Source organism: Curcuma longa, unplaced genomic scaffold (assembly GCF_044706935.1).
Source record: "Curcuma longa cultivar G26 ecotype Majalengka, Jawa Barat unplaced genomic scaffold, ITB_CL_G26_1.1 contig_21664, whole genome shotgun sequence".
NCBI classification, from domain to species: Eukaryota; Viridiplantae; Streptophyta; class Magnoliopsida; order Zingiberales; family Zingiberaceae; genus Curcuma; species Curcuma longa.
Window position 1 is genome coordinate 11,408 of NW_027431709.1, and position 24,764 is coordinate 36,171.

At 38.2% G+C, this 24,764-nt stretch overlaps 1 protein-coding gene across 4 annotated transcripts; it reads left to right on the top strand.

Moving 5' to 3' along the window:
* The first annotated feature begins 955 nt into the window (after positions 1 to 955).
* LOC141817708 (amino acid transporter AVT6B-like) lies at positions 956 to 24,325 on the top strand. 4 transcript variants are annotated; one of them, XM_074705344.1, is made up of 7 exons: positions 956 to 1,049; positions 1,148 to 1,686; positions 22,124 to 22,276; positions 22,397 to 22,600; positions 22,778 to 23,071; positions 23,132 to 23,243; positions 23,925 to 24,325. In XM_074705344.1, exons 2-7 carry the CDS (start codon positions 1,263 to 1,265, stop codon positions 24,049 to 24,051), a joined length of 1,314 nt encoding a protein of 437 aa, XP_074561445.1. In that variant the 5' UTR covers positions 956 to 1,049; positions 1,148 to 1,262; the 3' UTR covers positions 24,052 to 24,325. The 4 variants fall into 4 exon arrangements, with proteins under 4 accessions (XP_074561445.1, XP_074561446.1, XP_074561443.1 ...); XM_074705345.1 differs by having other exon boundaries at positions 22,778 to 23,099; positions 23,182 to 23,243; positions 23,925 to 24,015; XM_074705342.1 differs by having other exon boundaries at positions 22,778 to 23,243.
* Positions 24,326 to 24,764: the final 439 nt, after the last annotated feature.

Consider the following 24,764-nt stretch of genomic DNA (forward strand, 5'->3'; position numbering starts at 1 on the left):
TCAATGTTTGACTGCTATAATGCTTAAGTGTTGTAGCAACCAAAATTGTAACAACTATAACTACACATTGTAGCCACCAACATTTGGCTATTGCATTGTAATAGCCAATAGTTGGCTACGGCTATATAATTGTAGCAGTTGATTACCAACTCCTAGGTCAAAAACATTAAAAAAAGCTCATAATCCTAAAACCTTAAACTTGTCTATATGATCGTAAGTTGCAAATACCTAAAATCCCCTAAACCAGAGTTTTGGTTGTTAATCTATAAGTTCTAGACTAAAACTTAAAACCCTTAACTTCTGCTTTTTGGGACAAAATAATAAATGGCTAAAGAATACCTTTGAATATGATATCACTAGGAACCAATGAAAGACACAAGTAGCTGAACATACATCTCGTATGATGGAGATGATATGCGATGAAAGATGAGGGAGGTGATTGATCACAAGGAATACCACGATGTGCACTGCAAAGGAAGCAACATTTTGTATTAAGTGTTCGGTCCGATTTTATTATGTCAACTGATTGGTCTTGTTCGGCGGTTCAATCTAAATTCAATCAAACGGACGGTTCAAAAATTTACAGTTGGATTTGTCAAGTAAACCAGGAGTACTAGAGAGAAAAAATTAAGTGAGCTGTCTTTTTGACTTTATTTGGAAAGAGATGTCATTTTAAGGATTTTTTAATGATAATTTAAAGTAAGCATATAAAGGCATCTTTTTTTAATGATAAAATAAAAAGAGATGTAATATGATAATTTTATTAAAATGAAAACCCTTCATTATAGACAGCTACAGCTTAAATATAAATCTGGGCGGCTCTATTTCGCCGCGCCGCGCCCTACAGCGCATAGCGATTATAATGCAGAAGGCGTGAAGAAACGGAGCCGTTTCGTGTTGGGTCCCTCACTTTCGTGTATGAGATGAGAGAGGACGTCAGGTAGGCAGCATCGACACTGCTCCTACAAATTGGGAATTCCTACGGTTCCCATTTTGGTTTTCTTCCTTAATTCCATCCGCTGCAGCGAGTTCAACCAAATCTTTAGAAGGTAAACTTTTCAATCTTGTTCTCCTTAATATATTGCATCTCCACCGTTTTCTTGGCCTATTGATTTGCTTCCGTCAACTAAGTTCCCTATCCTTTCAGAAGTAGAGTTTTCTTCTTGATTTTTGGATTCTAGTGCATTGCTTTGCCGTTATTGGTTGAGTTCCTTTTGATCGAATCCTATTTGGAAGAACTAGCTCAAAAGAGTTTGAGCTTGATGACACGAGGAACGAGAGAGACAACCCGAGAGCATGCAGAAATTAGTGATGAGAGTACTGCGACTACTGCTCCCCTGATATCAATCAAGCAGGAACACGGCCGGCCATCTCGGGTGTTCCCTACAGCTTCGTTCGCCGGTGCGGTGTTCACTCTCTCGACGAACATCATCGGAGCTGGGATCATGGCCCTTCCGGCCGCCATGAGAGTCTTAGGGCTCGTCCCTGGAATCATCTTGATCATATCCGTTGCCATCCTCACCGATGCTTCGATTGAGATGCTAATCCGATGTAGCCGTGCCGCAAATAAGTCTACTTATGGGGGAGTCATGGGGGATGCATTCCGTAAGATAGGGAGGAGATTGCTCCAGATTACAGTTGTTCTCAACAATGTCGGCATCCTGACCGTATACATGATCATTATTGGTACGCCATTTGAAATCGGATGACGCTTTAATATTATTTTCTTCACAGAATATAGGTCTTTTTGAATGTCTCTGATATTGATTAAGTATTAGTTGATAAGATAAATATGTTTTGATGTTTTAGGCTTTTCAAATTACTGCTTTTGGAATTCTTAACTTCTTGATTTCATCTTTCTCTGTTCAGTATAACGTTAAAAGTATATTCCAAAAAAAAATACGGAAGCACACAGAAAAGGAAAAAAGGCTTGATTTCATCACATGTTTTCTTGTCTTGTTTGCATACTTACCTAATTAAATATGATCTATGATATTGTTAGAAAGTGTTGTTGGATTTTATTTCTATGTTTGGTGGGCTTACATGTTAACGTTATAACACACAGATTTGCCATAAGGAATTAGCCTAATAAAGTGATCTAACTATTGGTTTAATATATGGGCTGATTTAATAGATGTGAATATTATGTGTATAGAAATTTGTTAACCTACTTTTCCATTATTATTGATGGGTTGATAAGGGATTCGGATTCTAAAACTATATAAAAGGCTATGGTCCTCATAGGGTTATGATGATCTTGGATCTCTTTTCCATTCCATTTGAAAAGGAGATACGGTAGCCCTCACCTTAACCCCTATTGAAGATCAAGCCCGCTTTTGTTTTGCTTCTTTATCATCAAGTTGATTCGGCGACTTAAAGATCATGGTTTCGAACCTCGATTCAGGTTCGAATTACAATTTTATTTCATTTCAGCAATTTATCTATTTTCACAATTATGCTATAAATTTATGACAAGATCCTATGTTAGAATTATTTGATTCTTTACGATTCATATACGGTAGCGCAATTCATGCTTAGGAAAATTTCTTCATGTGGTATTAGAGTCACAGGTTGTGTCATCGATTTTATAGTGTCAAGATGCAAAATTTTAGACAATTTCTATCTGATTGCATGTGTTCTGTATTAGATTTTGTTTTAACGCGTGAAACTGATGCAAATTCATCGAGATTTAGTATAGGAAAAATCTAGTTTTTAGAAGAAAGCTAAGAACAACGACGGGATTTTAGTAACTATTGTTATTTTTGACCGTAATTGTAGAGTTTGATTCGTAAAAATCGAATAGACTCGTGATCAATCAACTGTTGCATTAGATTAGCTGACAAATGCATCAGTCAATTGAAGTGCCTAAAATAGCAAATACAAACTTTCGTAATCGACTTAAGTACTCGGCTGATTTCGATTAGTTAACTGCTATAAAGCAACAATTGATTGTTGGGCCTGAGATCGAGCATAGAGAGTCTTTGGATTGGTTGGGGCACTTGACTGATATTATCAGTCGACTGCCATTAGAACTAGTTGACTGTTGGGTATAAGTTGAGAACAAAGAGTTTTTAGTTCGACTAGAGAACTTGAGTGATTGATGTTCGCGGGGATGAGCACAGAAGATTTTTGAGTCAATTGAAGTATTCGATTGATTCCAATAGTTGATTGCCATCAAGGATCAGTCAATTACTTATGTTTAATTATGTTTTTTAGGTTTTCTTATATGTCTATTTATACAAATGTTATTAAGTTGAACTAATATTATCACTAAAATGAGAACTACTAGGTAGATTCAATGCATTTAGTATAAATAAATGTATATCCATGCTAAAGGTGATTGACTTAAAGGAAATCATTTTAGGTCAGATATATGTAAAGGTATCTCATATAAAGTTAAATATATCGGTCCAAAGGAAGACATATTGTATTGCCGATTGATATGGTAAGAAGAGAGAATCATATGTGGTAGAGTCAAGTCAATAGTCAAATTTAGGTGGAGGTCAAAAGTCAAGACTCGGTGGAGGTCAAAGAGCCAACCTCGACCTCATTAGCTTGGTTTGAGAACTTTAGCTCCTCCATTCACCAATTTGGCCACCACGACTCTAGAGGACAACCTCCTTGACTCCTTCATCGACTCAATCACCCCAATTCCAGAGGACACAACTTCTTTGGCTCTTTCATTGACTCGGTTGCACTGACTCCAGAGGACAACCTTTTTCGCTTTTTCATCGATTAGGCCACCCAACTCAAGAGCAGCCTCCTCGACTCTTTCATCAACTTGGCCACTCCGATCTCAGAGGACACAACCTCCTCGACTCCTTCCATCGGCTCGGTCACTCTGACTTTAGAAGATGCAAATTTCATGATTCTTTCACAACTTGGTCATCCTATGGGGGCTTATTGACGGTTATTGTGAATATTCTCTGAGCATAACACCACAAGTGACGCAAGCATAAGAACAATCATATGGATGTCAGACTTGATCCCCTACATGCTTTCCTACATACATGTGACGTGCAATGAATGGAGGAGCAGGTAACGACTGTCGGATGTGCTCTCGCAGGATTATGGACGTGGAGATGCTTTTTTAGATGAATATATAAACTCTGGAGAAGGCACGCAAAAAGGGGTATTTCTGTTTTTCCTTTCTTCTTCTTCCTCTATTACTTTGCTATTTTCACATTTCCTAAGCCTCTATCTTAAATTGAGCGTCGAGAGTGGTCACGCCGAGCTCCCTCGGCAACCATCTTAACTTTTATTAGAGTATTGTAGGTATCTTTGGTGTCTTCCATCTTCCTCGGACCTTTAACATTCACCACCGCCGCTGTTCTATCTTGCTGACTCATCAGACTGTGATCTCAGACAGGAACAAAATTGGTACCATCTATGGGAAGTCTTTTCTCACTTGAACTGAGACGCTAGATGGTGGAACAGGAAAAAACTGTCGGAGGCCCTAGTACCACAGGAGATGCAACTTGTGGTGAAGTTATCATCGTGTCACGAGAAGATTTTCAAGCATTGGAGTGCCAAGCAGTGCAACAACTTTTGCACAGACTTCCTCCTATAAACTTAGCTCCGGAAGTACTTAATGCCTTAGCTAAGGCACCCTTTCTCCCTAGTCGAATGCTTGTTGGTTCAATGGGACCTCTCCCTGTTGTCTTCGTTAAACAACGAAGTACAACTATAGCCCCACCTAAGGAACATTCTGAAAAATCCATGGCCGGAGAAACTCCACCACCAAACAAAGACAAAGCAAAGGCAAAGAACCAATACTCGACGAAGTCACACCTTTCTCCACCCAAATCTTAAACGATGAACTACTCGGTAAATTTTGGGTACCACAGCTTGGGGAGTATAATGGATCAACTAACCCTGAAGATCATTTGGGCTGATTTGAGAAGAATGTGATGTTGTATCGCTATACGGATGATGTCAAGTGTAGGGTCTTTTTAATGACTCTATCCGGCTTTGTTCAGCGGTGGTTCAATCGATTGCCATCTTCGTCAATTCACATCTTCGCTGACTTCAAGGTGTTTTCCTACAACATTTTGCCAGCAACAAATGGTATCATAAAACGCCCTCAACCTATTTGCCCTGAAGCAGGCGGCTAGGAAAAGTTTGAGGGATTATATCCACCGATTCAATAAGATGTCCATGGATGTGCCTTCGACCACCTTGGATTTACTCATCAGCGCTTTCTCTCAAGGACTGTAAGATGGAGATCTCTTCCGATCCTTGGTGATGGATTCCCTGACTACTTTTGATCTCCTTCTGGGGCGCGCTCAAAAACATATTAATGTAGAAGAAGCTCAGGTTGCAAGAAGGAAAGAAGTCTTAGTGCCGGTAGCTACGCCTACTTGACCTGAGCAAAAGGCTCCCCCTCCGCCTATTCGACACAAGGAAACAGTCCATCATCAATATGCTCCGGTCCTAGTCAGGATGCAGATAGTACAAGCTGTGAAGAAAGCTTGGATTCTCGACCCGACATCATATAGGCCGAACGGAGGGGAGTGATATTGTATCTTCCATCATGCTCTCGCAGACACTTTACCCATGAATATCGCCAGTATGCGCATGAGATCTGCTGGATAACAGAAGAATGTTTGTCCTCTCGGAGATCACCTTTGAGACTGGCTCGACAGTGTCGTCCATTCGCCATCCTCAGGGTGGGAATGTAGAGCCCCGAGTCAACACTCGAAGAGAGTCGCCATGTTGATAGGCTCGTCAACAAAGGGACACACCTCCCCGAAGAAGATCTCGATCTTGAGAGTTAGTCTGACATCACCCTACGGCTGGCGTCGATAATATCAGAGGAGATCCTCCACGCTAAGGAGATATTAATATGATAGCGGGAGGTTTAACCGATGGAGATTCACACAGAGCTGGCAAGACTCACACTCAAAGGTTTGAAAGCTATGATATCAATGTCAAATTGAGGGTAGAGTTGGGACCTTCTATCAGTTTTGATCTCATCGATCTGGAGAGGGTCGACACACCCCATGAAGATGTGTTAGTGATACGGGCCGTCATCACTAATTATAATGTCGCTAGAGTCTTCATTGACACTGGAAGCTCTGTAAATGTACTTTTCAAAGCAGCATTTGACCAGATGCAGATACATTGACACGAGCTACAACTTATCTCAATGCCTTTGTTTGGATTCACGGAGCATGAAGTTGAACCACTGGGATAAATTAGCCTCCCAATATCCATGTTATCCTCACAACAGATCATATTGTGATCTTTACTATTGTTGATGCGCCATCTAGCTATAATGTTATCCTTAGACAAGTTGCATTAAGCTCTTTCTAAGCAGTAGTCTCCACTTATTATTAAAAGATGAAGTTCCTCATAGGTGACCAGGTGGGCAAGTTAAGGGTGATAAGACAATCTCCAAAAAGTGCTATGTGGAAGTGGTACTAGTTGATTCCCAGAAGAGCACAAAACTCATCGAGAGGGGGTACATCTCGTCCACGATGCCCCGACCAACTGAAGGACATAAAGATGTGTCGATAGTACTTGAACACCTGAATCGGATAACACGAATTGCGGCTGACTTTGCCTCCGAGCTAAAACAAAAGGTAATCACCTATCTTTCTTGTAACTAAGATATCTTTGCCTGGTCAGTTAAAGATGTCACGGGAGTCCCATTTGCTATCAGGGAGCATCGACTCAAGATCTGTTCGGAGGCCAAGCCTGTTCAGCAAAGAAAATGATATTTCAGACCCAAAAAAGATAAGATTATCAGAGTTGAAATCACCAAACTGTTAGAAGCTGACCACTTTTGAGAAGTCTAATTCCCAGTCTAGTTGGCAAACGTAGTGGTCGTCCCAAAGTCCGGAGACAAATGGAGGGTCTGAGTGGATTTCAGGGACCTTAACAAAGTCCGTCCGAAGGACTGCTATCCTCTACCTTATATCGATCAACTGGTGGATTCAACTTTGGAATGTGAACTCATTTGTATGTTGGATGCCTATCAAGGCTATCATTAAATTCCTTTGGTAGTGGAAGATCAAGAAAAGGTCAGCTTCGTCACTTATGACAAAACTTTTTGTTATACTTCATGTCTTTTGGACTAAAAAATACAGGGGTCACTTATCAACGGCTAATGGACCGGGTGTTCAAGTAACAATCGGGCAGAAATGTGAAGGTTTATGTGGATGACATCTTGATCAAGAGTGTCCAAGCCGAAAACTTAATCGATAATATTGAGGAGACCTGTAATACTCTATGCCAGTACGGTCTCAAATTGAATCTAAACAAATGCATGTTCATAGTCAAAAGAGGGTGTTCCTTGCATATATTGTGACTAAGTGGAGAATCAAAGCTAATTCACAAAAGGTGCAAGCGTTACTCGACATGTCTTCTTCCCAGAATCATAGGCAAACACAGAGACTGGTGGGCCGGATCACAACGCTCTCCCAGTTTATCTCTCGATTGGATAGCAAGAGTCTACTCTTTTTTAAAATCTTCTAAAAGTCAGCATGGTTTGAGTGGAATGAAAAGTGCAAGCAAGCCTTTGTAGAATTTAAATCCTATTTGATGTAGTTGCCTCTTCTATCTAATCCTCTCGCGAGAGAAATTTTATAACTCTACTTCGTCGCCGCCGAAGGAGCTATCAACATTGTTCTACTTCGACAGGAGGGTAGTATTTAACATCTCATTTATTTCGCTAGTCATCTTTTAAAGGATGTGAAAACTAGATATCTCACTTTAGAGAAATTGACTCTGACTTTAGTCACCACGCTCACAATTTATAACTTTATTTCCTATCACATCCTATCACTGTGCTCACCAACACTGCTCTAGGTCGGGCATTGACTAAGTTTGAGACCTCAGGGCGACTCATCAAATGGACAACGGAGCTCAGCGAGTATGATATCTAGTACTAATTTCGGACAACAATGAAGGCGTAAGTACTAGTTGATTTCTTTATTGAGACTCCCGGCCAAGAAGTGCATGAGATATGAAAATTTTTTATAGATGGCTCCTCCACAAAACTAGGGAGTGGTGTTGGGGTGCTTTTGATCTCGTTTCAAGAAGAAATCTTGCAACTCGTCAAACAATTAAATTTTCGAGCCTCCATCAACGAAGTAGAATACGAAGCACTATTGGCAGGACTATGAGTTGCCAAGTAAGTTGATGCTTCCAAAATTATCATTCACTTCGACTCTTAGCTAGCTATTCAATAGTTTGAGGGGAAGTTTGAAACCAAGAATGACTGACTCATGAATTATGACAAAGCTTTTGAAAAATTGAAAGCTGAATTTCAGGAGGTCATCTTCTAGAAGATACCTCAAGTCGAAAATCAGAAATCAGATGAGCTTACAAAAATGACGAGTGCCTTTGCCATATGGTCAGAATGACATGCTTCATGAAACTTCTTTTGTTGATACTCCATTCTAAAATGGTGTGACAGAATGTAAGAATAGATATCTTCTTGAAACTGTACGGGCTCTTTTATTTTAAATGAATGTTCCTAAAGTATTTTGGGCTGATGTAGTTTTTACAGTATGTTTTCTTATTAACAACATGTCATCCTTTGTTCTTCATGATGAGACCCCTTTCAAAATACTTTTTTCCAATAAATTATTAATTCTTGTTAACCCTAGAATATTTGATAGCACTTGTTTTGTTGGGGATGTTCGTCCGTATATCATTAAATTAGACTCCAAGTCTTTGAAGTGTGTCTTCCTTCATTACTCTCGTCTTTAGAAAGGATACAGGTGTTATTGTTCTGATATTAACAAATATCTTGTTGTTACCTTCATGAAAGATACATCTTATTTTCAATCTTCATTTATTCCGACTCGTCAGGGGGAGGGTGATGATTTGTTGGTATATTCTGTCAAATCCTCTGCACTCGTCTCGGAACTGGATCTTGTCAAGTCTCCTATTGTTTAAGTCTACTCCAGGCGTCAACCTCTTGATTTAGGTCCTGCATCTTCTCTTTCATCAACTAATCCAGTCCCAAGCGATGATCTCCTTATTGCGTTACGCAAAGGTAAACGACAATGTACCTACCATACTTTTTCTTTTGTTTCTTATAACGGTTTGTCGTCATTCTCTTGTTCTTTTATTTCTTCACTTGACTTTATTTCTATTCCTAAAATTGTCTGTGAACTTGTATCTCATCCTGGTTGGTATGATGCATTGATAGAGAAGATGAATGCTTTAGATGACAATGACACTTGGAGCTTGGTTGATTTACCTTTAGGGAAATGGACTATTGGATGTAAATGAGTATTCATAGTTAAAGGCAATGTGGATGGATCAGTTGCTAGATTGAAAGCCCATCTTGTCGCAAAGGGCTTTGCTTAGACTTACGATGTGTACTATTTTGACACTTTTTCTTCTGTTGCAAAATTGATATCTGTTCAATTGTTTATTTCAGTAGCTTTTACTCATCATTGATTTTTACATCAACTTGATATCAAGAATGTTTGTCTTCATAGAAAGTTTCAGGAAGAAGTATATATGGAGCAATCTCTTGGTTTTGTTGCTCAAGGGGAGTCAGGGTGAGTTTGTCGTCTTCGAAAGTCCTTGTATGGTTTGAAATAGAGTCCTTGAGCTTGGCTTGAAAAATTTAGTTAGGTTGTTGAAAATTTTAGTATAATGAAAAGCAAATCTGACTATTCTGTATTCTACAAGTAATCAGGAGCTGGTATCATCCTATTAGTTGTGTATGTGGATGATATTGTTATCACTAGAAGTGATGTTACGGGAATCTCATCTCTTAAGTCTTATTTATACTCAGTTTTACACAAAGGAATTGAGGGTGATAAAGTATTTCTTAGGTGTTGAAGTTACAAAGAGTAAAAAAGGTATATTTCTATCTTAGAAAAAATATATCCTTAATCTATTAACTGAAATAGAAAAATTAGGGACAAAGCCTTATAGTGCTCCAATGATTTAGAACATGCACCTTATAGGAGATGGAAACTATTCAAACATTCTAAGAGATATCGAAGATTAGTTGGGAAGTTGAATTATCTTATTGTTATTCGTCCAGATATTGCATATTCGGTTAGTGTTGTTAGTCAATTTATGTCATCTCTAATAATTTATCATTGGACAGTGGTAGAACAAATTTTGTGTTACTTGAAAGGGGCACCCAGACGAGGTATCATGTATGCAAATCATGAACACACTTATATTGAATGTTTTTCATATGTAGATTGGGCAGGTTCCAAAATGGATAGAAGATCTACTTTAAGTTATTATATCTTTGTTGGAGGAGATTTAGTCTTTTGGAAGAGTAAGAAGCAAAATGTTGTGTTACAATCCAGTGCAGAGTTAGAATATAGGACTATGACACAGTTTGTGTGTGAGATAATGTGGATATATCAACTCTTGACTGAAATAGGACTTAAGATTTCAGTATCAGCAAAATTGTGGTGTGATAATCAAGTTGCTCTTCATATTGCATCGAATCCTATATTTCATGAGCGAACTAAGCACATTGAAATTGATTGTCATTTTGTTCGTTAGAAGATTTAACAAAACTTGATTTCTACGGGATAGTGAAGACGGGTGAACAACTAGGGGACATCTTCACAAAAGTTTTAAATGAGATTCAGATTGATTATCTTTATAACAAGTTGGGTATGATTAATATCGATGCTTTAATTTAAGGGGGAGTATCAACTGTATATATGATACCATATTAGCTATATATATATATATATATATATATATATGTGTGTGTGTGTGTGTGTGTATGTATAGTAGTATATATTTGTTAATTATGTTAGCTATTAATTAATTTTTTAACTTCCTAATTGTAGATAGTTTCCTAAAATGAATTTAATTTCCTAAGATGGATTTCTAGTCTTGTATATACATATACCTCATCTTTCAATAAAGTAATATATTTTTTTCCTACCTCAAGTAACATCTTGGTTCTCCTTCTCTGTTGTAACCTACGTCGCTAACTCTTTCACCTGAGCTTCATATTGACCATTCAACAAAGCCATTTCAGCCTGAAGAGTCTACTATTTGGTGCCGCAGGAGTAGTTGCTTTGCCTGAGTCTGAAGAACATCTTCTAGCCTCCTTATCTCCGTCGCTGCCCCCTTTGATTCATGACTAGAGGCCAACTGAGCTACTAATTCGGCTATTCAAGACCTCTGTTGTTACATCTGAAGGGCATCCGGTACTCTAGAGGTGAATTCGAATGCCTCAGCCCACACCTACAAGGTCAATTAAGTCATAAGCAAGTTCACCAGAAGGTTAGGCTTACCATTCTTCATGAATCCTTACCCTTGTTAAATCCTTTACCATGGCCTTCGCCAGCCATAGCAAAGGATCGTTGTCTCACCTCCTCACGGCATTGTATCAGATTGTGACATATTGTTGGTTAGCGTTATCACCTCAACCGCTATGACCCCTGGCTAAGAAGCTGCATTCTCAGGTTCAATCCTCTCATATGTCGGTGAGTTGACGATTTGGGACGGTTTGTAAGAGGAGGTAGTAGGATGTTTCGTTTAGTCGGAGGAACTTCGACCCCCCATTTGAAGATTAGGGGAGGCGACTATGGGTGCGTTCATCTCTGAGACTAATTCTTGAAGGCAAGATCTTTTCCTTGGCGCTTGTTGTGATTCTTTTAACGACTCAGATACCTCGACTATCAGAGGTTGTGATGAGAGCCCCTCTACAGCTACAGTCATGTCGACCAGTAGTTTTGAAGATCGAGCCTCTTGTTGGTCGCTTGATGGCTGGACAGCAGGGATGTCGTGTCCCTCTGCTTCAGGTGTAGGCTTCCTCAGTCATTTTTGATGGCACTTTCAACATGGTTTCAAAACTACACGGTCATAGGAGAAAAAAGCCATAGAAAATTGGCTAGGTGTAGGAAGAAGATAAAACCTCTGTTTAACACAACATTCACCTTCATCCCTAACCCTGATATATACCCTAGGAATTCCAACAACAGCTGTTGATTTGCATGCAGTTTATTTGTCCACAACCATTGGATCTCGCACACGAATCAATGGTGATGGACTCCTGACAAACCTTCAATGTTCAGGACACGTGTCAACCGCATACCGGTTGCATTTATGTGCGAGTAAGACAAATCGACCGTAGACGTGAAACGCTACCATACGTATCTCCAACATTAATATTACATAGCGCGCACATTCCCAACACTTCCACTAAGGAGGTAACCAATTGGTACCACGTAAGCCCTATGTACGGTTTCGTAATCCGACCAAGATCCCATCAATCTAGTCAGTCGGACTTGTGCCTTCTTCGACTAGACTTAAAGGAGAGACTTGTGATATGGTAAGAAGAGGAAATCATATGTGAGAGTCAAGTTAATAGTCAAGCTTAGGTGAAGGTCAAAAGTCAAGACTTAGTGGAGGTCAAAGAGCCAACCTCGACCTCATTAGCTTGGTTCGAGAACTTTGGCTCCTCCATTCACCGACTTGGCCACACTGACTCCAAAGGAGGACAGCATCGACTCGATCATCCCAACTTCAGAGGACAGCCTCCTCGCTTCCTTCATCGACTTGGCCACCCCAACTTCAAAGGACATCCCACTTCTTTCATCAACTCGGGCATAACCTCCTCGACTCCTTCATCGACTCAGTCACCCTAACTTCAGAGGACACAACCTCCTTCGACTTCCTTCATCGACTCGGTCACCCCAACTTCATAGGACACAACCTCCTCGACTTCCTTCATCGACTCGATCACACAGACTCCAAAGGGCAGCCTCCTCGACTCCTTCATCGACTCAGCCACCCCGACTCTAAATGACAAGCCTCCTCGATCCTTCATCGACTCAACCATCCCGACTCCAGGGGACACATAGCCTCCTCGACTCCTTCATCATCTCAGTCACCTTGATTCTAGAAGATGCAAACTTTATGATTCCTTCACAACCTGGTCATCCTACGAGGGCCTACTAATGGTTACTGCGAATATTCCTAAGCATAGCACCACAAGCGAGCATAGGAACAATCATATGGATGTCAGACTTGGTCCCCTAGATGCTCTCCTATATACACGTGGCATGCAATGAATGGAGGAGCAGGTAACGACTATAGATCTGGTCTCCCAGGATTACAAGATGTGGAGATGCTCTTTTAGACGAATATATAAACCCTGGAGAAAGCATGCAAGAGGAAGGTAATTTCATTTTTTTCTTCTTCCTCCATTACTTTGCTGTTTTCACTTTTCCTAAACTCTCTATTCTAACTTAAGCGTCGGAGTGGTCGACGTTGAGCTCCCTTGGTGCCCATCTTAACTCTCATTAGAGTATTGTAGGTATTTTTGGCGTTTTCCATCTTCCTTAGGACCTTCAACATCGCCACCTCCACTATTCTATCTTGCTGACTCACCAGACCTCGATCTCAGACAGGAACACCGATTAAGGGTATTTTTTAGCTATGTTTAGGAGAGTACCGCTACCAAATTAAATTTTAATCTAAAAATTAAATGCAACATTATATTTGGTATCCCATTAAGGGCCCACATATATGCACATTGTTTTGATTATTGCATTTATTTGATTATATATACATCTACATATATAATTTTAAGAAAGCGAAAAAGAGCAATAATAAGGATAAGGGAAAATAAATTATAGAGTCTAAGGTTTCAGGGCATAAAGTACAAAAAAACAAGATCAGGAATTCACTTGTTTCTTTTGCAATAAAAAAGGTCATCTAAAGAAGGATTGTTCCAAGTATGCTAATTGACTTGTTAAGAAGGGTATACGTCTTAATTTTGTTAATTCAGAAATCAATTTGACTATTGTATCTAATGACACTTGGTGGATAAATATTGATGTTACTACCCACATAAATGTTACAATGCAAGATTATCTTATGAGTCGATTGTCAATTGATGTTGGAAGATATATCTATATGGGAAATAACAAGAAGGGTAGAATAGAAGCGATTGTTATTTTTAGGCTTTATCTATGAATCATTGTATTTCTGAAGATCTAGCATTAAATATTTATACGTTTGAGATTGTTCAGTTGAGGCTACGCCTTAGGCTTTAATGAAGGAAACTGGACTAAAAAACTATCAACTACTATTTTGTAGGTTACTCTGAAGGGTCTAGAGGCTTTAAGTTTTTATGACTCCTCAAATATATCCTTTTTGGAGATGGAAAATGTCATGTTTATTAAGGATAATAGGAGCACAAAATTAAGGGAAATATCTTTTGAAGAGGAAAGTATTAACGATTATACTATAGTTACTACTGTTGCAATTGATAGTTATAGGATATTGATTCCTAACACTATTAGAATTGTAAATTCAAAAGGAGTAGTGAACTAAGATATTCCTATGCTACCTCCAACACAAATAGAGGGTCTATTAGCTCAAGTTGAGGTATTGCCTCCTATAGTTGAGCAGATGTTACAATCACTTGCAAGTGCCTTGAGATTTACTAGAGAAAGAAGATGAACGGTTTCACATGATTATGTTTATCTCCATGAGCATGAGTTTTACATAAGGTTGGAAAGTGATTCTACATCTTTCCATGAAGTCAAAAATATGTCTTAATCCTTAAAAGTGGATTGAAAGCATAAAGGAAGAGATGAAGTCTATGATAGACAATGACATTTGAGAACTTATAGAATTGCTTAAAGGAGTGAAATTTGTTGGTTGTAAATAGATTTTTAAAACCAAACGAGATTCAAAAGACAATGTCAAAAACTATAAGGCTCACGTTATTGCCAAAGGATTTATTTAGAAGGAGGACATCGATTACAAGGAGCCTTTTTTGTTTATTTTGACGAAAAGTCTCTTAGGAATAATCATGACATTTGTAGCTCATTATGATTTAGAGCTGCATCAATAGATGTAAAAATTATATTTTTCAATAGGGAAATTAATGAGATCATATATATAGTACAACCAGAGAATTTTGAGTTGAAAGACTCAAAGCATTTAGTATGTAAATTAAAGATGCCCATTTATGGTCTAAGTAAACATCCCAAAAATTTGATCAGGTGGTTTTAAGAACATTGTTGATTAATGCATATATATTAAGTTCAATAAGAGTAAGTTCATCATACTTGTTCAGTATGTAAATGATATATTGCTGGCATACAATAATAATAGTTTGTTGTATAAACCAAGTCATTTCTATTGGTCATTTTGAATAAAGTATCTTGGTGATGTATTTTTTATATTAGATATATAGATCTATTGTGATCGTTCAAGATATACCCTCGGACTTCACAAAAGACTTATATTGAAAAGGTGCTCAGTTGGTATGACATGCATAATCGTGCATCTGGTGATACACTTGTGTCAAAGGGTGACAGATTTAATTTGCAGTAATGTCCATAGCTTGCTGAAATAAAGGCAATGTAGAAATTCCCTTATGTGTTAGTTGTATTGGCTTATATATATGCTCCGGATATAATATACATAGTTGGGATGTTAGGCAAAGTTGAAAAACTCAGGTTTGGATCACCAGAAAGTTATAAAGAGGGTCATGCTGTATTTGCAAAGAACAAAGGAGCATGCTCATGTATTGGAGGTCAAGTCACTTAGAAGTGATTGAATATTCAGACTCCAACTTTTTGTTGGATGTGTGGATTATTTATTGATAGGTGTCTTAAGATAATCACCTTAGATAATATACTATTTATTGAATAAATAAAATCACTATTTGAGTGTACATTCTCTATGTATTTGATTTGGTTTTAAACTCAATGATTGAGGTCTACAATACAATGCATAGTATGAGAGAAATTATGATTGGATCACAATTAGTGGGTATCTCTACATGTGAAATTATGTATGTATTGAAATATTCTTAGTCGATGAATTGATGAGATTGTGCATCATCAGTTTTGTGATAATAGCATATGCTAGACTAGCATATATTAGACTTCTTGATTTTAGCATATGTGATACTCATACCTTACTTGTGCTTATGACATCTTGATGAAGTATGAAAAAGAATCAATATAACTATCATAGATCAACTATGAGAAAAGCAAATGTTTAATTAATGGACATCTTGCTCATCGATCATAGTTGGATATTTTAAAATCTTTTAAACCATTTTAATGAAATATTAACAGTGATATGCACTAGCAACATCAATGAATTCATAACATGACTTGTAATTGATACAAAAGTGCAAGTTTGTGCCAAACTTTAGAGTTTAGGTCAAACTTGTGAAATTAAATTATTTTTCACAAAATTATAATTATTTTTCACAAAATTATATTTTTCTGAATTTTATAGAATTTTTAAGGCATTTCTGAAGTTCGTATCAGAAAGCTGCACAGAGTTGTTTCAGGGCACCAATCGGCTGGTGCAGATATCAGTCGACTGGTCCCAGTCGACTGCGATTTAATTTCACTCGATCAATAAATTTGTGAGTTTTGTTTAAACAGGTCAGTTGACTGATGAGGACCTCAGTCGATTGATGCCAATCGACTGATTCAGAGATCAGTATATTTTTATATGATATGTATCTCGAATATTAAAGTTGCTTATGGATTTTCTTATGACATTGCTATGTGTATGACATTGTAGTATTTTTATGATATGACTTTCTCTCTTATATATTATCTTTTGATATATGTGTTGCATTCTTACTTGTTTTAATAAAGAATGATGTATGGATTTAGGGGGAGTTCTTGTGTAGTTTTGAAACATATATTAAATCATAACGAAAACCTACAGTTTAGACACCTTACATGATCCTATCTAAACACTCTAAAAATATCTACTTGTGGGAGATCATAGGTTTCATGAGTATTGATATAAAGTCTTTATAAACTTAAGAGTTTCATAATTTTGAAACTTTATATCAAAATCTTATTTTAATAGACAAAAATTTTCAAAATATTTTTTCATTATTCTATTTGACTTAAGTAATGACTGTATGAAATTTCATGATTTTTCATCGAAAATTGAATTACTTATGAATTTTCAAAGTTTGGGTCTGAAAATCTATTTTTCAGACGCCAGTCGACTGATTCAGAGATCAGTCGACTGATGTGACTGAAATTATCTGATTTTGATCCTTTCTTGACTATTTGCGTATCCTTGGACCTACTATTCTTTGATGCATGCTCTATGAGCATTGTTATAGTCTATAGGATTGATCAAACCTATACTTTAGGTGCCACAAATCCATTGTTGGTGCATGTTATAGGGGGAGTAGGGTTTTAGAGGGAGTGTGTGCCTAAACGAACAAATTTGTTATTATTAAAGCATGAGGCTCCTTATTGAATATTTGCCCTACCTCCTATTTGTTTCTGCCTCCTTTGAATTTATGATCTTTTTGTTGTCTGTCAAAAAAGGGGGAGAATGAGTTTGGTTTAAGTTAGAATCAACATGTTCTTATGCTTTTATGCTTATTGTCTTATGATTCATGCTTTATGATTATAATTATTTTGTTGATATTATATCTTATTGTATTAAAGACTTAACTTAAACAAATTTTTGTCAAACATCAAAAAAAGGGAGATTGTTGATGTGCGTAGGGTATACATACGTTTCTTATGCTTTAATCGTACATCTTTCTGTATTTCACGCTATTTCCTACGTTTATTGCATCCTTTATCTGTACATTAGACATGATTTTTTCTTTTTCCTAGTTCGGAGGTCTGCTCGTATTTTTATGTAGTTGCAGAATGAAAATGGAGCGAAAAGGCTAAATGGAGAAGTAATTGAAGACAAGGCTAGACAGGGCCGTGCCTCCCAGGCACGGCCGTGTCTCATTCCTCCAGGGACCGTGCCCCACAGGGCATGGCCATGCTTCTTCACAGGCAGAACCAGCTCCTGGCCGTGCCCACCATGCACGACCGTGTCTTCACAACAGAGGAACAACTGCCAGGGGCCGTGCCAAACAAGCACGGTCGTGCCTTCGCTTCAGCACCCAGCCAGCGCATGGCCGTGCCTCACAGGCACGACCGTGCCACATTTCTAGAGCGACGACTGCCTATGGCCGTGCCCCACAAGCACGGCCGTGCCATGTTTCCAGAGCCTCGTTTGCCCCTGGCCGTGCCCACAAGGCACGACCGTGTCACATTTCCAGTGCATCGACGTCCCATGGTCGTGCCTATCTTCCAAAGGAGTGGCAGCACACGGCCGTGCCTCCCAGACACGGCCGTGTGACGGGGGCGTGTCTGTCGATAGGGCACTTAGAAGAGGTCATATAAATAGCCTCCTTAAGACCCCTAAGAAAGTGGGGAGACCTTGAGAGAGACCCTAGGAGTGTTTTGAGCCACCGAAGCCACATTCCGGAGCAGGAATCGACGATCCATCTATCCGACCGGGATTACTCCATCGCCTCCGTCCACCGTCAACGAGGAGAAAGCAACGCGAAGAAGAAGACCTTCATCGATAAGTTTTATTTCCTTTCCTGGATTTAAAATGTATTATTTGACATCTTCTTCGAGTTATAATCTCTCCGTTATGGAGTAGTTCTTTAGATTCTAGGATTAGGAGGAATCGAGGTGTATGGATGATTGAACTTGTGGATTTGTTATTTACCATGTTCAGTGAAATATATATACATGTTGCTTTATGGATTTGTGCCTTGTGATTGATTGATAATATGTCTATAAATGGTATTGAATCTATGAGGATAAGGATTTATTGTGGTTTTGAGGATTCTTAGGATCGTATGACCGGGGTGCCTTGTGACAGAAGGACTTTTAATCGGACCTTCCGAGGAAATCTTTAGGCTACAATGAATCGTTATGAGGGATATCTAATGGTTATTGGTTGTTAGGGAAAGGTCCTTAAATGGATATCTTGTGACAGAGGGTAGGACACTAGTAGTATGCTGGGGTGCCCGGGTGACAGCGGGAGAGCCATAACCAGGCTAACTGGTGTCATCTCAAACTGACAATCGTAACGCTAGAACACCATTGATTTTATTCCGAGGAAACCTGACGAGGTCTAATTGAATACATTGGTTAGAATCCCTGCAAATGTGCATGTATTGAGAAATGGTAAAGGATCCATAGTCAATCAAACATAATCTCGAGGAATCCGAAGTCATAGGATCGTTTCCACACATCTGTCATAGTTGATTTCTCTCTATTTGAGATTTCAGGAGCTCGAACACTCTCTCTTCCCCACACCAATTCAACATAAGTGATCTCTCCACTCTTATTGTACTAGTTTAGTGATCAATTTCACGGTCCCTGTGGATTCGATATCTTTTATTACTTGACAACATTCCGTATACTTGCGGAACGCGCATCAATTGTTGGTGCAGTTTTGCCCCAAGCATAATTGGATTTTAATGTTTGACTAAAACGAGTTTAAGTTAGGCAATGTTGGTAATCTAACTTGTGTGAATTGAGTTCACAGGAAAGTTCAGGTTGGAAGACTTGGCAAATGGTGAAGTCTCAGAGGCGTGGCCTCTTGGCAAATGGTGAAGTCCCGGAGGCGCGACCTCTTGGCAAATGGTGAAGTCCCGGAGATGCGGCCTCTTGGCAGATGGTGAAGTCCCGGAGACACGGCCTCTTGGCAAAGGGAGACTTAGCACGACGAAGCTGAGGGAAACGTCTCAAGCAAGTGCAAGGAAGGGCACGAGGCTTGTGAAAGATGTTTGAAGGCTTGCGCCAAGGCTAAGGGATGAAGAAGGAAGCTGAAAGGGGATTTTCAGCTTGACCAGTCGACTGACACTGCCATCAATCGACTGGTGACTTGATCTAGAAGCACACAGAAAGATTGGTCGAGTGAAAGACATTAACCAGTCGACTGACTGATCAGTCGACCATTGACCAGTCGACTGACCAGTCGACTGATGGGGCCATCAGTCGACTGGTATTCAAACGTTGGGCTGACAGCTGGAGCAATAAACACAATCTAAAGTAGCCGTTGAAGCCCACCAGTCGATTGGTCCCTGGGGCAGTCGACTGGTATCGCGAAAAATATAAAATGACAAATTAAAGCTTGGAGAAGGTGTGGTTTTTATTCTATCATTTCTGTAAGATCTTCAAGTGTTGTCTTTCAACGGTAAGGTTGCTGCCATTGACCTAGAGGTCACGGGTTCAAATCCTGGAAACAGCCTCTTCGTGCACCGGGCTGCCCTTCAAGTGTTGTCCATACTCCATACTTCACTATTCATTTCTGTAAGAGGAACAGAGATTGATTTGTAAAGGTTTCTCCGCCTTCAAAGAGTTCTTTGAGAAGGAGAAGTTTTCATAGTGGAAGGTCGCTGTCTGTGTGTGGATCCTTGGATTAGTCACCTCGTAGAGGTGGATACCAAGTAAATCGAACGGGTTAATGTGTTTGTTTCTCTTGCTCTTGTTTTCTTTTGCTTCCACTGACAATCTTGCAGGCAAGATCGAAAAATACTATTCACCCCCCTCTAGTGGACGCATTGGTCCCAACAGTCTGAAGGAGCTATATCGTGGAAAAGTGTTAAACAAACACTTATAGCTACTTCGATCATGGAGGCAAAATTCATAGCATACTACGAAGCATCCAATCAAGGGATATAACTACGAAAGTTTATCAGAGGGTTGCAGATTATTGATGGCATTGATAGATCATTAAAGATCAACTATAATAATAAAACCGCTGAGTTATATTCAAGAACAATCGTAGCTCGTTAAAGTTTAATCACATTGACATCAAGTTCTTGGTGGTTAAAAAAAGAATTCAGAGTTGTCATATTAACACAGATTCCATGTTGATGGATCCGCTTACCAAGGACTTATTGCCCAAGACGTTTTATCAACATGTGATGAATATGAGGTTTTTCTTTTGGATGAAGTACCCATTTAATGGAGTTTGTATTTGGTGTTTCATGCTCTATGTTGATGGACACATGTTTATTTTGGTTTTTGAACGTACTAAGGTTTACAAATATGTGTATTTTTATTTTGACACTCTAAAATAAAAATTATCATAATTTATTATTGCAGTTTGACATATAGTATTTGTAAATATAATATTGATTTTCTTTTGATTCATAAAGTATAAATCATGGTTTATTGTTGTAGTTTTGCATAAAGTGTTTGTAAATATAATTTGAACTCGTTGGAGTTATTAGGAGGACCATTTGAGAATAGGCATGTACAAATTATATTTTATGTAATTCTCATTCTACACATCCACATTGGATCTATGTCATTAATGATATTGATATTGTGATTAGTGTTTGAGTTTGTTACGAGTGTAAAAAAAATGTCACTTTAGTCCTATATCAGTGGAGTTAATGGACCAATTTATTTTAAGGGGTACTTTTAGCATTTAGTGGCATTGTTGATTTCAACTAAGGAATTTAATTGCATGTTATGTATGGAATAAGATGTAGCCCAAGTGGGAGATTATTTGATTTTATTTCTCCGTTAGATAGGCTTACATGTTAATGGTATAACACACGGATTTGCCATAAGGAATTAGCCCATTAAAGTGATCTAACTATTGGTTTAATATATGGACTGATTTAATAGATGTGGATATTATGTGTGTAGAAATTGGTTAACTTGCTTTTCCATTATTATTAATGGACTGATAACAGATTCAAATTCTAAAGCTATATAAAAGGTTGTGGTCCCCATAGTGTTAAGATAATCTTGTCTTTCTTATCCATTTCATCTGGAAAGTAGATACGGTAGCCCTCACCTTAATCCCTATGGAAGATCAAGCCCACTTTTGTTTTGCTTCTTGATCATTAGGTTGATTCGGTGACTTTAAGATCATGGCTTCAAACCTTGATTCAGGTTCAGATTTATAGCTTTATTTCGCTTCTGCAATTTATCTTTTTTCTCAATTATGGTATAAATCTATGATAAGATCCTATGTTAGAATTGTTTGATTCTTTACAATTCATATCTGGTAGCGCAATTCATGCTTAGGAAAATTCCTTCAAGTGTCAGATTACCAGGCTGATAAAGACCTGGGAAGTTGTTAAAGAGTTCCTTGGTTTAAAATCTGCCTTCAGCATATTAGAGCCTTGCTTCCATGTAGATTTTCATAAAAAAAGGGAAAAAAGATCTTGTAATTACCTTTAGTGACATAATTGACAGATGAATGCAAGCCTCTTGAAAAATTGTTAAGATCTTCCTGATGATAATCTAGCCACCTGGAACTAATCCACAGCAACTTGATTGATTTAATTTGTTGGTTAGAATCATATTGTTGAAGAGTTGCGTTCATTTTTGGGAAGGTGATGTACTCTCTGGAACATCTGCTAGTGGTGCGCATCATTTTGGCTTATTGGAAGGATGGTTTGGAGTACATTGGTGGAATTCCCGTGCTTTAGTTCTACTTGTCACTACAGTTGCTATTTTTGCTCCGTTGACATGTTTTAAACGAGTAGGTATGTGTTGTCTTACCCAAGTTCTCCAACATGCCATTCAGAACACACTATTCATATATCAGAACGCAACAGTGTATTGTCATCAATGTTTGCTCAGTAGCTAATGCTGTGGTGTTGCAGATTCATTGCGAATAACATCTACTGCATCAGTTGCTCTTGCTGTATTTTTTGTTGTTATTACTGCTGGGATTGCCATCTTTAAGTTAGCAGATGGGACCATACAGATGCCAAAATTGTTTCCTCATCTGACTGATCTGCCATCAATCTTGAGACTTTTCACAGTGGTCCCTGTTATTGCCACCTCATATATCTGCCATTACAATGGTAAGTACTCATAGGATCAATCTGCTATTTTTAATTTGTCACCGTAGTTTACTTTGGTAGCATCTATCGGATAACTTGTGGCTCTGTTGTTTTTCTTAGTTAAAATTCTTTGACTGTAGTCTCTCAATACACTTTATGCTTGCAACTCTCATGTGGAAAAGATTATTGTGCTTACAGTTCACAGCATTGACAACGAGCTTCATCGCTCTACTCAAATTCACCGAGTGGTTCGGATATCACTAACCCTCTGCTCTGCTATCTACATTACTACAAGCTTCTTTGCCTTCCTTCTCTTTGGAGAATCCACCCTTGATGACGTGCTGGCAAATTTTGATTCTGATATTGGCATTCCATATGGTTCTATACTCAATGATGCTGTCCGAGTGAGCTACTCTCTGCATGTCATGCTTGTATTCCCTGTGATTTTCTTCTCACTGCGGCTCAACTTGGATGGCCTCCTCTTCCATAATGGTACTCCATTAGCTTCAGATAACCGAAGGTTTGCCTCCATAACTATCCTTCTTCTTGCAGTCATATACTTGGCTGCAAACTTTGTTCCTAGCATATGGGATGCTTTTCAGATCACTGGTGCAACCGCTGTAGTGTGCATTGGGTTCATTTTTCCAGCCTCCATTATTCTCAAGTAAGGATACTGCAGCTCCATTATACTCTGACAAATTGACTAATTATTCATCTTGAATCCATTTATATAGAAAGCTTAACCATAAATTAATTCAAAGACCTCCATTCGGTTAAAACTGATTCAATTTGATCCAAACTAAACCAAATTGAAACTTGGTATAACTGAATACATGTAAATATTATTTAATTGGATCGTATTGTTCTTTTTGAACCAAAGGAGGCATAAAATTAATATATTCAAAATTCATAAAAATGGCTTTCTGGTTTTGTTTGGCTTGAATTATCAAAATGATTCCAGCTGTAAATATTTCCTCACAAAACCTGAACTGAGAAAAAAAAAGCGTTCATTTCAGCATGGTTTTGTTTTCAAATAAATTCTAAACACTGAACTCTTGGATCTTGGCATGTCTTTCTTGTTCAAGTTAAACTATGCTTGAATCATGGATCAATCAGTGCTTTACAAATAGGCTTAGGATGTGTCATCAATAGAAGAAGCAGATATTAGAGGAGTAAATAACGGGGGATACTCAGTTTCAAATTCATGTTTAAAGATAACTTATTGGATAAACTTAAACTATTAGGAAAAAGTATAATCTACAAATTTATCTTTAAAGTACTCTTCAGCAGTTAATATTTTTGTGCTGGAACCATCATGCATGATCCTAACTTGTGATTGTTGTAGGGATCCTCATGGCGTAGCAACTAGGGGTGATAAAGTTATAGCTATTTTCATGATTGTGGTTGCTTTGGCATCAAGTTCTGTGGCTATGTACAGTGATATATGCTTGCAAAATAGAAAGAACCCATAGTCTCAATCTCTTGATATAAAGATTGGTCTAAACTCGTATCCGTGTCCATTATTGTGCTTGCATTGTTGTCCGGTTCAGCGGTGGCTATACAAGAGCAATGTAATTTTGACAAACATTGCTTCTGGAAAATGGTGGTTGTAAACTGATTGATGTTGCATGAAATTATGTTGATTTACTAAACTAGGTACTTATCCATGTAATTACCAGCTCAAACCAATGTAATCCCGGTTGGTTTGTACATTGGTTTATTCAAACTGATACTGTATTCTATGAAGTCCAATACACAGTGTCCTTTTCTTTCTCAGGTTAGTTTTGCTTGATTAGAAAGAGGGAGAGCAGGGGGCATGTGAATTCCTTCCATTTTATGCTTTCCCTTGGTTTCTTTCCATTTACCACTCCTTCACCTCCCCCCATTGGAGACCAATTAGAACGATAATAGTCCAATTATGAAGGGTGAATATACTTCGTATAATTTTATTTTCAATTCTTATAACAATATAAATTCAAACACAAGGTTGAATTCAAGTGCATGAGTATGATCAATTAAATTGTCAGAATATTTAATTGATTTAAATTAGAAAAATTACAATCTTAAATAGATATACGTAGTTTATGAGTAAGATAGAGATGACTAAAGATGTTTTTATGTAAATTCTTAGAAAAGGTACATCAAAATAATTTTTAATTAAAGTCTCAATAGTCATTTTTTTGCA

What these genes read in the sequence shown, in the direction of transcription:
- LOC141817708 (XM_074705342.1), top strand. Translation starts at nt 1,263, where the DNA reads ATGACACGAGGAACGAGAGAGACAACCCGAGAGCATGCAGAAATTAGT. An exon ending in CGTATACATGATCATTATTG is followed by an intron (nt 1,687 to 22,123) that starts GTACGCCATTTG and finishes ATTTTTGGGAAG; the next exon opens with GTGATGTACTCTCTGGAACA. An exon ending in CCAGCCTCCATTATTCTCAA is followed by an intron (nt 23,244 to 23,924) that starts GTAAGGATACTG and finishes TGATTGTTGTAG; the next exon opens with GGATCCTCATGGCGTAGCAA.